This window comes from Alligator sinensis, unplaced genomic scaffold (genome assembly GCF_000455745.1).
Source record: "Alligator sinensis unplaced genomic scaffold, ASM45574v1 scaffold299_1, whole genome shotgun sequence".
NCBI lineage: Eukaryota > Metazoa > Chordata > Crocodylia > Alligatoridae > Alligator > Alligator sinensis.
In genome coordinates this window covers 2555083-2572385 of record NW_005841981.1, presented here as the reverse complement: position 1 = coordinate 2572385, position 17303 = coordinate 2555083, and the positions used below count along the sequence as shown (strand labels likewise).

The 17303-nt window shown below is 41.8% G+C and overlaps 1 protein-coding gene across 8 annotated transcripts in view; it reads right to left on the bottom strand.

The window, feature by feature from the left end:
• RARB (retinoic acid receptor beta) overlaps positions 1-17303 on the bottom strand; it is a 563324-nt gene that overhangs the window by 111311 nt on the left and 434710 nt on the right. For 7 of the 8 annotated variants that reach the window (XM_006021194.3, XM_014518768.2, XM_025201021.1 and 4 more), the window contains one exon: positions 1700-1848. In XM_006021194.3, the coding sequence (XP_006021256.1) occupies positions 1700-1848 (149 nt within the window). Of the gene's footprint in view, positions 1-1699; positions 1849-14360; positions 14529-17303 lie in introns of those variants that run through there. The other variant, XM_025201024.1, reaches the window with a different exon arrangement.

The following is a 17303-nucleotide window of genomic DNA, read 5'->3' as shown; positions in this document are numbered from 1 at the left end:
ACAGGAGTCTGCTTGCACATGAGAAATTCCAAACTGACATGTAAAGTACAAGTGGCTAACACAATAGAAACAGGTCCAATATTTCATCTCAATTAATCTAAGATATCCACTTTTAAGTTACTAAATCATCATTCTTATTCTTTGGTATCACTAAACAGGCAGTAAGTAGGGACCAGGACTCCACAATGCTAGGTGCTGTATAAATAAAGATGTTTTAATAGGATAGGGATAGTTCATCATTTTTATAACATTCGTTACACCAACATACTGTAACTTAATGCTGTAACATAACAACTCTGTGTTAACAGAGAACAGAATAGTAACCAAAGTGTGTTATCCCACACCAATGTCTCTTTTTCTGCGCTAAAACCTCATACTGTGAGATACTGCATGAGCCTGCAGGAAGTTGAGCAATTTCACCTTCTGTCTTCCTAGTGAATTTGTATAGGGGACACTATAAACAGACAGGAATGAGTGAAACAGCTCTGTGAACCATCCACTGGGAACTCAAAATGTTTTGCATGGCAGCACGTACCACAATCCATACAACCAATTTATTGTTGTTTCCCTACTGTCTATTAATAATCTGGCAGGATGTGAATAGAATATTGATTTTAAAAACATACTAAAATTAGCTTTGTTGTGTGTGTTTGTATGGGTTGGTGCATGCATAATCATGTAGACTACCAAGCAAGATTTTGAAGTACATTATTAAAATTGACAAGACTTCTGCTCTACATTCCTTCCCACTGTGTAAAAAATAGCAATTGTATAGTATACGCTGAACAGCAATAAAACCAAAACTGTAAATCCACAGCTTAATCAGCTCTTCTTCACAATTTTCCACGACGTATTTCTGAATGATACCCATTTAATTTACCCACTTTTTCATGTTATACAATATCCTCCTCTAACTGTTCTATGTATTCCCATACAAAGAAATGTACAGATGGGACTCGGCTGACACAGCTCCTCCGATATATGCTCAGTCTCTGTGAGTATATACTTTAGAATTCCAAATCCGGATACTGCAAATTTATCGGCGTGACGTTATGGATAGTCAATTAAAATTTTGACAATCGCTGTGCCAAAAAACACCTATCAAATATATCCTGTCTTTTACCTTACACAGTGTCAAATTTATTTTGTAGCTGTCATTCTGCTTTGCTTGTGATCCACACCCAAAGCCCACCTGATCATGGATGAATTTGAGGGTACAGCCATCACCCAAGAGCTCAAACTTGCTGTATTAATGGAATGATCAGATCATTATCCAAACTGCACACTTTTAAACACACTGGAGGCAGTATACTACATAAAAGGCAAAAGAACAACAGATGAATCCTTCAGTGCATACTGAAGGACACAGTGAATTAAGAGGAGTCATCATGCGTTTCTACATTATTCCTGAAGTACCACTCTAAAAAAGATGTACTTTTGATTCTCTCCCTCTTGTCAGCCAATCCTTGCTGACATCTCTGCCAGAAATACTGTTATAGGAATTATAAGGAGAGGCTGTTCCAGGAACAAAAGCCACTTGCATGGCTTTTTTCCACAGGTCAGATATGTTTCAAGTAGGCAGCCTGCCTTGTCTTTGGAGACATCCATTCCCATCTCAGCCTGATCTGCTCAGCTCATCTCTAAAAAAGGAAATGCAGTGCTTTCAAACAAAATGGGTGAGTGAGGTTTAACTACTCACCTTACATCCCTCACAAGCACTGACGCCATAGTGATATCCAGATGACTTGTCTTGACAGACAAAACACGGCTTGTAAACACGTGGGGGAGGAAGTGGAGACGGTGGGCTTGGAACAAGTTCCTCAGAACTGGTGCTCTGAGTTTCAACTGCTACAAAACAAAAAAATATGAAAAAAATGTTAGTACATTAATCATTGGCTGTTGTATCTTCCACTAAACACAGCTATAAAAATTCAGGCCCCACAAGGACTCAAGCACTGTGGCCTAGCAAAATTTAAGATGAAGTAGTAAAGAAAGTCATGACAGGACCAAATTCTGCCATCACACGTACATCCTCTATCCTCCAAAAAATATGTAATGTTTAAATGCATGAATCATAGAATCATAGAAATTAAGGGCTGGAAGGGACCTTGAAAGATCATCAAGAGCAACCCCCCTGCTCTGGCAGGAATACTGCTGAGACCAAATGATCCCAGCAAGGTGTTTGTCCAGTCTCCTCTTGAAAACTTCCAAGGTTGGGGACTGCACCACTTCCTTGGGAGGTCTATTCCAGATCCTAGCAGGAATCCTGTTAGGTGAGCAGGTGGAGTGAGAAGAATACAAATGAAGTAGCCAAAGGTACATTAAAATATAGTTCAAGACATGGATATGACCATGACAATATATGCAGACAATATTTTATGAAAAAATTTAACAGATGGTCAACATTTGACCAGAGTTACTGAAAGTAGTTCCATTTTTTATGCTCTAAAAGGGATGATTAACCTGTTGTAAAACAGATGGTTCTATCACTCTCTAAGGTCATAATTTTGTTGTTTTAGACAAATACTGCACAAGTCTCCTCTTGAAGACTTCCAAGGTTGGGGACTGCACCACTTCCTTGGGAAGTCTATTCTAGATTCTGGTCACCCTTACCGGAAAGAAGTTCTTCCTTACATACAACCTGAAACCATCTGCTAACAGTTTATGGTCACTGCTCCTTGCCCTCCGCTGGGGCCCCCTAGTGAACAGTTTTTCTCCGAGCTCCCAATATGTACTCCTTATATACTTACAGACAGTCACCAAGTCCCCCCTTAAGTCTTCTCTTCCACAGATTGAACAGTCCCAGATCCCTTTGTCTTTCCTTGTAAGTTTTGGCCTCCAAGCCCTTCATCATTCTTGTGGCCTTCTCTGGACCCTTTGATGATTCTCCACATCTTTTTTGAAGTGCAGTGCCCAGAACTGGACACAGTACTCCAGCTGGGGTCTCACCAGCACTGAGTAGAGAGGAAGTATTACTTCCTTAGCCCTGCTTGTGATGCATCAGCTAATGCATCCCAGTATGCTATTAGTACTGTTGACTACAGCATTCCACTGGCAGTTCATGTGAATCCTGTGATCAACCATAACCCTGATGTCCCTTTCAGCCATTGTGCTGGCCAGACCATCTCCTCCTAACCTATATTCATGTCGCTGGTTATTTCTCCCCAGATGAACAGTGCATTTATCCTTATTGAACTGCATCCAGTTCCGCTTTCCCCACCTTTCCAGCTTGTTGTTTGCTTGAATCCACATCCTGTCCCCTAGTGTGACCTCTTTTCCCCATAACTTAGTATCGTCCGCACACTTGGCCAGAGTGCTTTCCACATCTCCATCTCAATCATTGATAAAGATATTAAACAGCACAGGGTCAGGAACCGAACCCTGTGGGACACCACTGGCCACCTCCTGCCAAGACAATATATTCTCATCCGCTAACACTCTCTGGGTTCGACCCCTAAGCTACCTCCCAACCCACCTAACTGTGGACTCTGCCAGTCCACAATCCCCCAGTTTTTTCATAAGAGCATTGTAGGAGACCATATCCAAGGTCTTTTTAAAATCCAAGTATATGACATCAACCACACCTCCCACATCTAAGCATGAGTTGTTTATACTCAGTCTCTTCCATAATCTTGTCACTTAATTTTCAAAAGGCAAGTGGCTTTAGATTTACATACTGAGACAAATTTTGCCTTGAATACCCATGCATAAAATCTATAGACTACACTACAAGGGCAGACGCTGACTCATGTTCCAGATTCGGTCCCTTGAAACACATGTATATTGAAGCACCAAATCCAGTTTATGCAAGGGATCAGCTTGTGAAACCATTCTTCTATGTTTTCTAACTGCACGTGCACTAATATGTCTTGACTGTTTCCACAGAAAGATCATTTTCAGAATCCTATGATGTCACAGAAGGATATGAAACCTCCTCAAAGAACTTTAAGAGACAAATGATTTATGCATAAATGCGTAAGACTGGGATCAAAAAGGACTGAGTAATCCTAAAATAGGTCTTTCATCTCTGAAACTGGCCTAATTCAATAATTTTTCTTTGCTATCCTGTATAGGAGGATGATGTTGGAAAACCATTCCAAAAAGGGGATATTCAAGTATTCTGACAGTCTCTCTCTTCCCCTGACACTTCTGAATGGCCATTTATTTTGAATCTGTTGAGGTATTAGTTACTCCTTACCAGAAAAAGACATGAAAGCCCCAGAAAGCAAGATAAGAGATGCAAACTATATCTTTACAAAACATCAGCATTAGTTCTCTGCGATTCACTGCCATCATTCTTCATATTTATGGTAGACATGCAATACATTTTCTTACTTTACTTAGCTGTTCTGCTGCTGCCTAGACAAATTCCTCTAACTTTTCAACGCATACATACAAATGACATTAACTTGTGAACTTGGATCTAAACAGATACAAAGGCAGAGCTAAATCTCAAGGGCCTTAACACAAAACCCCAAGAATATTACTTAATAGAAAATTCTAATCAAGATTTAATGCCCAGGATATTTCACACTTTACTAAAATATTATGTTTGTATTAAATCCACAATTTGTCATCAACTAGAGCTCTTCAAACTCACTAACAGAAGCCTCAAGTGTCAGGCAAGTGGGATCAGATAATAGGATCATTTCTGGTATTTCTGCTCAAGTAAAGTTACTGTCACTCCAAGGAAGTATATTCCCTGTGTGGTGGAGCACCAATGGGGTGCTCACCACTTAAGGGCTATTACAGGCTGTGAGGGAGCCTGCTTTGTGAGCAGCAGGGAAAGCATAGGTGACGTGTAGGAAGGGCATGGGGGGGCACATGGCCCCTCTGAGATTGGCCGCTGCCAAAGCCGCCGCCAGGTTTGGCAGGCAGTTGCTGCTCACCACCCACCCTCCCCTTGCCGCTGATGCAGCTGCTGGCATCTGTGGGCAGTCCCTACTCACTGACCACCACCTCCTGCTCCAGCATCGGTGGGCAGTTCCCGCTTGCCGACTACCACCCCTCCCCCCCACTGCCACCAGCGCCAGTGTCTGCAGGCATTCCCCGCTCGCCTCTGACTGCCACCGGCATCTCCAGGCAGTCCCCAATGCTGCCTACAAATGGCGCACCCCCCCAGTCTCAGGAGGCACCAGTCATTTATGAGGGAAAGCATCCCCCAGAAACCATTTTAAGGGTGAAGGTGGGTGGCAGAGCACCTTTGGTTTCTGCCACTTTAAGGAGGAGACCAGGTAGAAGACATGTGCAGGCCAGTCCAGATGAGGCAGCCATTTTAAGATCCTGGCTCTCTGTGCTAGAGCAGCAGTTTGCTGCTAGCAGCTGAAGGAGCAACATTACCCGGCTGCGCTGATACTCATGGAACATCTTGGAGGTGAGGGCAGGAGCTATGGGGATGGCAGGAGACTTCTGCCCTTGGTATGACTGCTGGGGAATGGAGGCCTGGTGGAAGTGGCTGTGGGGGGACAGTCCCCAAGAAATGCCAGGCCAGTTACCTCCCTGGGGAAAGGCAATAAGGGGTGCCTTAAAACCGCAGCCTCCACCATTTGGTGGGTTAACAACAGCGGAGGGGAGTAGGGCCAGGCACACCCAGGGAGGGTCACCCGAGCCCAGAGAAGGTAGTGGGGCCAGGCACACCTATCAGGAGGCATCTAAGCCCATATGGGTGTAAGATCCTGGAGGCTAGTGGGGCCAGGTATGCCCATGGACCTGTGGAGGTGTAAGATCCCAGAGCCTCAGCAGAGGGGGCGAGTGTGTTGAGCCCAAGAGAAGGGGGTGAGTGTGTTGAGGCCCCGTGAGGAAAGGGGCAAAGAGACCCAAGTAAGCATTCGGGTGCCTGAGGAGGCAAGTAGGCCTGAGGGTGAGTGAGGCATCATAGGGCAAGTCATGAGTGAAAAGGGCGAGTTACTGACCCCAATAGGAGATCCGGGGGTTACCTCGTGAGGCGCTGGGGGTGGAGTTAATCCACTATTTGGCTAACTGCTCAGCCATCGTGCAGATGAGGGTCGTGGGAGAGGCCCAAAAGGCTGTGCCAGCCCTGGCCAAGGACAGCCAAGGAAAGAAAAGTCTGATGACCTACGCGGTTGTGGAAAGGAGCAGGATGGGGTGAATGTGACCTGGTAAGGGGCATGAAGCAGGTAGGGCTAAAGGGCACAGGCTCTGGGGGGGGGGAGCCGTGGGGGGGGGGGGGGGGGTCAGTATGCGCGAAGCTCTAAAAAGGGCAGCGTGAGAGAGGCCTAACACTGTGCTGAATTGGGTCTGGCCTCAGGCCAGAGCATAGCACAACTCATAGAAACATCTGCAAGGCATGGGACATGATAAAGGGGAGGTCGGAGTTCTGTGAATACTGCCCTTTGACATCAGGGCACTTGAAGGGCAGCCTCCCACCTAGTACCATCTTAATTTAACAACAAGGCATGGCAGGCAAGTAAGGTGGGCAGTGTGCCCACAGACAGGTGGGCAGGCTGGCGCTGTGACTGGGCCTGGCCATTTGCCTCCTGTCAGACCTGTTAAAAGACTGCAAACTAGGATCTAGCAGTTCACTGCAAGCAAAGACATGATTATTAGTATGGATATATTTCTTGCTTATAACTATAATGAGATATAACTGGATGAAAAACAGAGTAACAGAGAACTACACATGGCCAAATACAAGATTCAAGCAATGGCCACACTTATTCTGTGCTACATTTCATCACTACACACTCTAAAATTTGCTAAACCAGTTACAAGTAAGTTGCCTGCTCTACTAAATACAGTTTATTAAAGTATTTTCCCTTAATGAAAGTTAATGAAAGAAAAAAAGAGATGAAAACCACCATATTCCTTTTTTCAATAGTCATTTTTAGTATTTAAGATAGACACAGAATACTCTGTTATTGATTTGTGCACAGTCATTCTGCTTAAATCAATAATCTATTAGTCCTTTTAAATTAAAGTTAGATTAATCAAATGCCCTTGAGAGGCCTTAAACATTCTGCACCTTATATTTCATGCATCTTAGTGGCTCCCAATCAGTCTGTGGAATGGTAAAATTTTAGCTCTAAAACTCTGCAATCTTAGCGGACAACAACACATTCTATATTAGCTCATTCAGCTCTCAGTCAGTCTAAAAAGCAGTTTTTAGACTTCCCATGGGTAAAGAGGGTTATGTCATTCAGTGAAAGAATTGAATTCTTGCTATTCTTATGTGATTTCAGTTAGGAGAAAGCAGACTTTTAGGAATAATTCTGATCTGCTTCTGTTTACTTTTGATGGGTTCCTTCCAAAGAGGCAACAGCATCCAATAGTAGTGTTCAAATTGCTAACCATATGTCAGACTCAGCTAAACCACAGGAACTTGTGTTACTTAGAAAAAGATTAGACACCCAGCTCTGTTCATAAATGCACTAAGCAGAGTCAGCAACTGAAGATGCTGGGGAAGCTGCTACAGAACTGTCCAGCTGGACAGTTTAAAAATGGCTATGACAAACAAAAAAACAACAAACAGAAGACGCTCCCAAACCAACTGAGATATATTCAGCTATTGAACTAGCTTAACCCATATACTGGAATGAGCATGTCAGAGAAACAAACACTTATTCTGCTTTATGGCCAAGTACAGACAATCAAAAAGCCTGAGGCTGAATCAGTCCAATCTTTGCAGGCTAGTCCAAACTGTGTAGATTGAACCAATAAGCAAGTGAACGGACATTCACTTTTGATTCCAGAAATACAGCCACATGCCTGCAGTGGCCCAGGCCGGAAGCCAGGGGGTGCTAGAGCAAGCCTTCCTGCTGGGCTGGAGCAAACAGCTTGGGCCAAACCTAGGCCACCCACCCTGTGAGGGTGGGTTTGTGGGGGAGGTGCAAAGCATCCTGGGATGCTTGGAGACTGAGTTAACTTGAATCTGCAGGGAACCTGGGACTAATCTGCTTTAACCTAAATCCGTTAAGTCTGATACTAAATCCATCTAGGTTCATCTTAAACCGGTTTCGGACATTTTGAAAGCAGCTCATGCGCACTGAACTTTTATTGTGTTACAGATTTGAATTGGTTTCTGATCACTGATACTGATCAGTATAATTATAGTGTAAATATTATTTGTAGTACAAGTATTATTATCACTGATCAGTATAATCTGATCACCTATTCTGAGCACTTACACTTATATGTGTAATAGCTGTCCCAAGCCTATTTGTCACAAGAAAATACAATTATGGGACAGGCACATGTTTATTTTCAGTTACAGGCAAGATTCAATAGTTTTCCTCAGACAGCTAAACTCAGATCACATGAGCTCTATGCTGCTGAAGAGAACTTAGCTTCCTTCTCTCAGTTCAGGTATCTGAACAGTACTATGTTGGCAGCTCCAAGGGATGGTGCAAGAGGTTTAAATCAATTCAAGTCACTGGACAAGAGGTGCAAATGTATCAGTACAAAGTCCGATTAACTACTTCACAGGGGAGGGTTACGTAACAACAGCAGGAGAACAAAGTGTATAGTAACTGTGTATTTCTTCTTTATAGCCAGGAGGGTGGAGTCCCAGCTAAGACATTTTTTTTAATAATCAATTTTAGGGATTGATTTCCCCAAAGGGGAAAACAGAAACAGGTTTTTTTCCCCTAATATTTCTGAAAGATGTGACACTTTGGAATTTCAATTCACCTGAGAAAATACAGCCTCATGCAGTTTTGAAACACCCGAGTGCCACTAATAAATACAGGGATTCTCAAACAATAGGTCACTTCATGATTCCTAACATGTTTGAAATTTTTTCTAAAGGTTAGATAAAGTAGCAGATAAAATCTTTAAGCAACAGTGTGCTTCGTGAGACCTAATTTACTGTTAGCTAAACCATGTTGACAGATTGAGGTATTTTATGTTGTGACTGATTAGAAGCAGGCAAACATTATGAAATCCCTTTCGTTTTACTAGAAATTCAGATTATTAGGCCTGCATGTTAATGCACACTGAGTCTTAAAAGAATAAGAAGTTGTAAAGCTAATGGCATTTCCTGCATAGCCCCAAGGGAATTCTGAATACTGAGCTCAGGGTCCCCGGTGGGAAGGAGCAATTTCAGCTAATTAGGGTGAATAGTAAAGTGTTGCATTTGGTCAAAACATTCTGTTAACCCTCATTTCTGTTGGCACCAAGAAGAGTCAGTCTGGACTTTTTTCTTCTTTTTTTGTGAATTCACTGCTGGAGTGCAAGGCACACAGCTCACATACATTAGGCAGAAAGTCAAAGGAAACGCCAAAGTTCAACTAAAGTACAAGTAATTAGAACCAGAATCTCTGCTGCTTGTATGTGTGCATTTCATTGTAGAAGTTATTTATAAGCCTCCAAACATTGAAAAAATAACTATATATTGTAGATCACTTAATTTTTAGGTCTAGTCTGGGGGGAAAAAAGTCTGTGTTTAATCTTCTTCCAGGAAAAAGCCAGGAACTGGAAAAGTGGATTTCAATTGTTTCAATACAAATTTATTTCTTTCATGTGCCACCTAAAACTATATTATAAGATTAAATCCAAAATATAAGAATCCTGCCCTGACCCAACTTTTTAATAAAAACTGCTTTTGATTTGGTCATACTTAAATAGTTTTCATTGTTAGGTGATTATTTTTTTAAAGAAAAAACCTATTGTTTGGAAGACAGACCAAAAAAAAAAAAAAAGTGAGAGAGAAAGAAAACATTATCATGGAGACTTGCCAGCCTTGACTTAGTAACCTGGCCATGAACCTTCAGTGTGTGTATGTTTGACCCGGTCACAGAGGATTCTGGCTGAGTACTGTTGCTGGGTTATGAATCTCTGCTATTCTTACCATATATATAACAGGTGCGGATCCCAAACAACAGTGGGATGAAAACAAAAGGATATCACAGGTAAAGACTTTGATTTTCTAACTTTAACCCCCCCCCGAAGATGCTTTGTTATTAAAAAAAAGCCTTCTTGAAATTTCATTTTTCTTTCAGTCACTGAAGTTGTCTCTGCTTGACCATTGTACCGTTGATGATTTCAGATGTGCAGAAGCCTATGCAACAAAATGTATTCTGTTAACACGGAAGCAGAATTGACTGAAACTATGAAAAGAAAAAAAAAACCCTTTGTATAAATAATATTATTAAGTGTGATCTGTCACTTGCTAAACTGGAACACCATCATCATCAGCCCTTCTGAATAGTTTAGGAGATTTAAAACTTGGATTTAAATAGAAGCTGCCATAATGAGACAAGACTTCTACTTTTTTAGAAGTGTATAAGAGCTTGTATTTCTTTTATTTGTATACCTAGAATTTTTGTTATAATGAGTTCCAGTCTTGTCAGCTGCACACATCTGCCTTTAAACTATTATGTTACATAATTTATTTATTTTTAATTCCCAGTCATAATTTTTCAAGTATTGATTTTAATCAAGACATACTTCCACTCTCTATAAGACAGCTGAGGTCTCCAAAAAGGCTCAAAATCAACTAATCACTATACACTGGAGCTACATGATTTTGGCTGAAGGCCAAAAAAAATTAGTCCTCAGGCTGACTTTTTACTACTGGAATGACATTACATTTTCATAAGGGACATTGGAAGATTAAAAGCTTACATTTAATTTTTATAATGCAGCTTTCTACTTTTCGAGCCTAATCCAAAATTATCTTTTTCTGTTAGTTGAAAAACTAACCATGACTGTTTAGACATGTAAAATTCCATGCACCATGCAAAATTCCTACAGTATGCTAAAAAAAAATACGGCTGTCAAAATCACTTAATGTATGGACATCACTAACTGCTTAATAATAAGCCCACTAATAATCAACACAGTCCAAGTAAGGAACACAGTCAAGTATCCCATCCCTTCCTAACATGAAGATATAAAACTAAGTCTCGAAAGTAGTGACCTTGGAGAAGGACGGGATGGCCAGATGAACTGTGACACAGGAGAAGTGGTTTCTATTTGCACCTGACACGGGTTTCCCTGGGAAAATCTTTGATCCATCTGATGCAGCATCTACACTGAAGATTTCTATTGGTAGAACTGTCTCAAATAAGGTGTATTAATTCACTAACGGGAGTAGCAGCGCCATCAGAAAGCCCTACCATTGAAACCAAGTGGAAAAATTGCACTTCACCAGCATAACTTTTACCAAATAAAGCAGCAGAGAACCTGTTTCATGACATGTGGTTCAAACATGGCACCCCAAAGCTAAACTGTATCCTTAGTCTTGCAAGCGTATAAGGGTTTCTCCAAATTATTTCTACCATTTTATAAAGGGACACAATGTAGTGCAGAAGGTGATCACAATAACACTTTCAGTGGTCTAGTAATATACCAGTGTGCCTAGCTTGGTGTCCGACTCAGAGAACCATACGTAAAACGGAGTAACATTTCCTCCTTCTTTTGTGTATCTTTTTCATTTAGATTGCAAGCAATCTTGGGAAGGACCACATATTCCACTGTGTTTGTACAATACATAGTCCTGGCATGTCCTGATGTTGTCTGGGGCCCCTAAATGATATCATAACAGAAACAACAACCACAACAATTCTGCTTCTACTAAGTAAATACAAAGGACCTGATCTTTTACCCTTAAAAAACTGATTTAGATGACAGCTTGGGGTTCAGAGGGAATACAAGACCACACACACAAAAAAAGACAACACAAGTTATCTTCCCAGTTTTTACTAGTTGCCTTTTTCTCAAGTGAACATATTCTGGATCACAGGCTTGTCCTCTGAGTAAGGATACATTTCTGGATCTACTGAGGCTGATGAAGCTTTAGTGGCAATGACAGTAATCAGAGGCTCCAACAGGTACCAAATACCACCTCAATACACCATAAAAATGTGTTATAAAAATGCCTGAAGAAATCAGAAAACTCCCCATGCAATTTTTTTCCCAATTTGTACCAATTGTAACTATGGAAACTCAAAACAAATGGTGGAGCCCATTTTACAATTCAACGTGAAAAAGAGAAATTTTAAAAAAAGCATGTAGCTTGTTGATTTCAATTGGTCATGAAAAAGAAACTTAAACAAATGGTCACTGGCTGTTATGGTGACAAGTCATGTTAGTCATTAAACTTGTGTACCAATATCTCAGACAACCAAACAATTAGGTAGCTTGATTTACAAATTGTACGGAGGTAGTTCAAGTATGAGTTCACCTAGCCAAAGGAGCTTTTTTGTTGGAAATGAATTGCCTACTGTCTGACATTGTCATATGCAGTACACTCAAGAAAAAACTAGATCAGTGTAGCAGTATGTGGACAGAAGGCTTCCGTGTAAGTTACCTGTCAGGAAAGTAGCATCTGATTGCTAAAACTCTGGCCTCAGCCTTGCACATCTGCTGTAAGGCTCCTTCCATACAAGCTCATTTCACTGCTCTATTAAAGGGTCACAGTAGATATATTAAAACCAGTTAATACAGCAGGTACTACTTTACAAGTTTTGCAAACCCTGAAGCCTCTGCTCAAAAGCTAGGGGATGGGCTTTGTAAAAAACAGACTAGTAAAGTGCTTTAATGTCAATGATTACAATACTTAAGTAGTGTTAACATGCAGCTTGACCCTGATGAGCTAATCTAGGGAAATGGCTGCTTTTTACTCAACACATTAGCTACCTGCGGGCATTCCAATTCAGGTCTGCACAATTTAATTTTTTTTTTTTTTGCCACAAAGTGTTTATTCCTGTTTATTTCATTTAGCCTAGTCAATCTAATACAGTTACAAGAGAGTGATCTGGATCCTATTCCTTCACACCTTTCATCAACAAAATTGCCAAGTTCCAATGGCAAACCTGTAACATTAACCAGGGGAGTCATATAACAGTAGCCAGTGGTGTCAGCGGACACTGACCCTGACTATGTGACAGGAGTATAACATTTTGAAGCCCTGACTCCAATCAGGTGACTAGGGCCAACAAATAAAGTTCAGTGTCTCAGTACTGGCATAGCAGTGTTAGATACTGTGTTGTGATTTATTGCAAGCAAGTCTTTGCTATTTGTCTGTTCTTTCATGTATTTCAGTTCCTTCACTTCTTGGTAATGTGTTCATTTGGGATAGATTTCTTAGGGTGATATCTTTTATTGGACCAACTGCATAGAAGAGATAGAGTTAGACAAGCTTCTGAATGCAAGACATTCTTCATCAGGTCATTCATTTGAAATGCAGTTTTAGCCCCTGTGAAAAGATAAGCCATTCTTTGCCCAGTGGAGTCAACTTCTCACAATATCCTTTACTTTACCCTGGTTATCAGTTAAATCACAAATAGTTTTGTTCCTTATTAGTCCGTTTCCCACTTGAATTCAGTCACCCGACTTTGCCGTTCAAGTCTTTGGGGTAGTCAATGGTCTCATCTCACACCTGGTCTTCCCAAGCGCCACTCTTCCATGGATCATCATGCTCTTCACATTTTGAATGGCTCTCAGATTCTGCAGTCCCCTCCATGCTCTCACTGCAATATACATCTTCAGCAGGTCTACACCTACTACAATTTAGCATTCTTTCTATCCAAGCTACTTATATAGTTCCCAGTGCCACCGTATCAAAGCTCCACACAATCTTTCACAAGTTTATCCTTACAACACCTCTGTGAAGAAGGGAAATGCTATTACACCTATTTTGCAGATGAGAAACTGAGGCACAAACAGGCTAAGGAGCAGATTTTTAAAGGTATTTACATTCCTAAGAATCACACTTGATTCTTAGGTCACCAGTAACCAAGTGTGATTTTCAAAGTGCCAAGTTACCCAACTGCATATCTTTAGGCCCTGTAATATGCTTAAATACAGAAAAGGCTTGAACATAAGAACTGCCATTTACTGTGCTAGGACACAGATCTGTCTAACCCAGTATCCGGTCTCACACAGTGGCAGAGTGGATGTTGACACAGAGGGTAAGGAGAGTATGTACTGAGTTTTCCAACCCCTGCTCTTCTACTGCAGTTTCCAGCATTTAGAGATTTAGGATGTTCTAATTCAGAGGCTGCACCCCTACCTGCCACTTTCATTACTTACTGCTAGACATTTCCTTCATGAATTCATCCAATCCCCTTTGATCTGGGTTAAATTAGCAGCCTCCACAATATCTTGTGGAAGTAAGTTTCCAAGGTTAATTATATACACTGTACAAAAAATAACTTTGTTTTGTTAAGTTTAAACATTTTATGTTCTCTAGCTCTTTTACTGTTGTGTGAGACAGTAAGTTATATATCCCTATTTACTTTTTCTGCACCATTTATTATTTTTTAAGCCTCTGCCATGTCTACTCTCAGTCATCTTTTTTCCAAGCTGAAAAATCCTAGCCTATTTAATCTCTCCTGATATGAAAGCCTCCCCATACCCCTAATCATTCTTCCTTCCCATCCAAAATATAATTTGCTTACAGGAACAGTTTCAATATACTGCAGTCATCTTCACCACTTCTCTGCCCGGTGCTTGTAGAGATACAGGATACTTCATTTACTCCTTTTTTCTGCTAAAAAACAGTTCAGCTTGGACACTGATTTCAAAAGAAATGCTAGTACTGAACCTTATTTCCTGGCCCCAGCAGCCTACCATGAGTCAGCCCTATATAAGATTTCCCGATTAGGTAAGGTTATATAAGAATGCCCTATCACATGATAGAGGTAAGGCTCCACTGATGCCGGTTACAAAGGCAACTTGGTAACACCTGTGCAAACCCTACAGAGGTCAGTGGAGTTGACACGGGTGTAACTGATAGCAGACTGTGCTGCAGAATCTTCATACTTGTTTGGGATGCAAAAGCCACAAAAGCTTGAGTTACTTTTGAGACTGGTGGTTCAGATTGCAGGACTGGCAATTGGAGGGGGTGAAGAGGAAGGCACTGTTTTACTTGCAAATTAGGCACATTGACAATGAACATGTATACCAAAAGCCTAATTGTTACAGTTAATTTTGAGAATGGAAGTGCTCTGCACTTAAAACCATTTTAAACATAATTGTGTTTTTGTGCCTTTCTGAAAATGGCCATTATTGCAGGAGCATCTGGTGCATCTAGTGGGAAACCAAAGGGCTTTGGTAACTACACAACCAAGTGATATATTTAGTGCCATTAAGAATAAACTGATGTGAGGTGCCAATGTAAGGGACTAAGTAGTAAGAGACTGCTTACACACACACTCCAAGGGCATGTTCATGTTTTGAAGCAAAACTGCATACCAGTCTGGATGAGTATTTCCAAGTGGAGGCAAAATCTGGCTGTTGATTCAAGATACCAAAAGTTTGCAATGTTTTTTCTACAGCTCTGTCTATAGTAGAGAGAAAACTTGCACTTAAGTAACTAAAGGTATACAGTACAGCACAGTGCTTTGTAGAGGTACCTGAGCTAACTCAAGTACTGGAAGTAGTAGAGCTGTGTTACTACAGCACTGACCACAAACTATTCAGCCATGTGAGAAACACTGTATAGTAGTTCGGACAGAGTGCTGCGCTAGTATGTCTATATTCCTCCTACATGAGCTAGCTTAGATCTGTAATGCAACTCTGCTGAGGAAACTGCACCAGTTTTTTTTTTCACAATAGGAGTAGTATAGCAGATGCACATTTTGGTTATACGTTTGTGCAGTACATTGATACAACTAACTAAAGTCCTGGACTTTAAGAAGGCCTTTGACACCGTCTCTCACCACATTCTCTTAAAAAAATGAGGTGACTGCGGCATTGATGCCTACACAGTCAGATGGGTGACAAATTGGCTAGATGGTCGCACCCAGAGAGCAATGGTGGATGGGTCGTTTTCGACCTGGAGGGAGATGGGCAATGAAGTCCCCTAGGTCTTGATCCTGTACTGTTCAACATATTTGTCAGTGAGCTGGATGTGGGTGTGGAAAGCACGCTGTCCAGATTCACTGATGATACCAAAATGTGGGGAGAGGTGGGCACACTGGAGGGGAGGGACAGAATCCAGCTAGATCTAGACAGGTTGCAAAGGAGGACGGATGAGAATAGGATGGAGGTCAACGCAGACACGTGCAAGGTGCTGCATCTAGGGAGAAGGAACCAGCAACACACCTATAGGCTGGGGAACACCCTTCTTGTCAACACAGTGGCAGAAAGGGATCTTGGAGTAACTGCTGACTCCAGGATTAACTTGACCCGCCAATGTGAGGAAGTGGTCAGTAAGGCTAACCACACCTTGTCGTGCATCTACAGATGCATCACGAACAGGTCCAGAGAGGTGATCCTTCCCCTCTATGCAGCATTGGTCAGGCCGCAGTTGGAATGCTGCGTCCAGTTCTGGGCACCGCACTTCAGGAGGGATGTGGACAGCACTGAGAGGGCACAGAAGAGGGCCACTCGCATGGTCAGGGGGCAGCGAGCGTGGCAGGCCCTATGAAGAGAGGCTAAAGGGCCTGAATCTATTCAGCCTCCACAAGAGAAGGATGAGAGGGGATCTGGTGGCCATTTACAAACTCACCGGGGGGGACCAGCGGGAATTGGGTGAGGCTCTGTTCCCTCAGGCACCACCAGGGGTTACTAGGAATAATGGACACAAATTGTTAGAGAGAAGGTTCAGGCTGGACATCAGGAGACATTACTTTACAGTTAGGACTGCCAGGCTCTGAAATGGACTCCCAAGGGAGGTGGTGCTTTCTCCTACCTGGGGGGTCTTCAAGAGGAGGCTGGACAGATATTTGGTTGAGGTGTTATGACCCCAGAACTTGTTCCTGCCTGGTTCAGGGGGTCAGACCTGATGATCTGTTTAGGTCCCTTCTGACCCTAAGCACTATGAAACTACTCCTCTGACATATTCCTCCAACTTAGGGTGTTAGCTTGTCACAATTAGCCCCAGTAGAAACAACCAACTGTATTTATTTATACCTTTGCTAAATCCTGGTGGATTTAATGGAAGTACCTGAGAGGCAGGGAAGGCAGAGAAAGCTCAGATTCTATAAAAACAGTGGGAAAACATTCTAAAAGATTCTGGGTCTGCACTTTTTTCCAGCCTGTGATTTTCCCCTGGCCTCAATCACGAAAAGGCACATAATTTTGACACGGGATTTTTGGACTGGTGCAACATTGAAAAAAATGAGATCATTTTAACAGAAAACTCAGGACACTGCTTTTCTGATTTAATTATGCTTTAGTAAGACATTCCTTTCCTTTTCCTTTCCAGCCTAGTTTCTCTTCTCGCCTGTCTTGAAGGTGAACTCCCGGGGCCAGATCTACAACCAGAGTAAAGTGTCATATAACTCCAATAAAATAAAAAAGAGCTGCATTGATTTACAGTAGCTGAGGATTTGGCCTCTTTATGTTTTATGACATCACAGTTTATTGCTGCAGTACACAGATGTGATTGTGGTGTC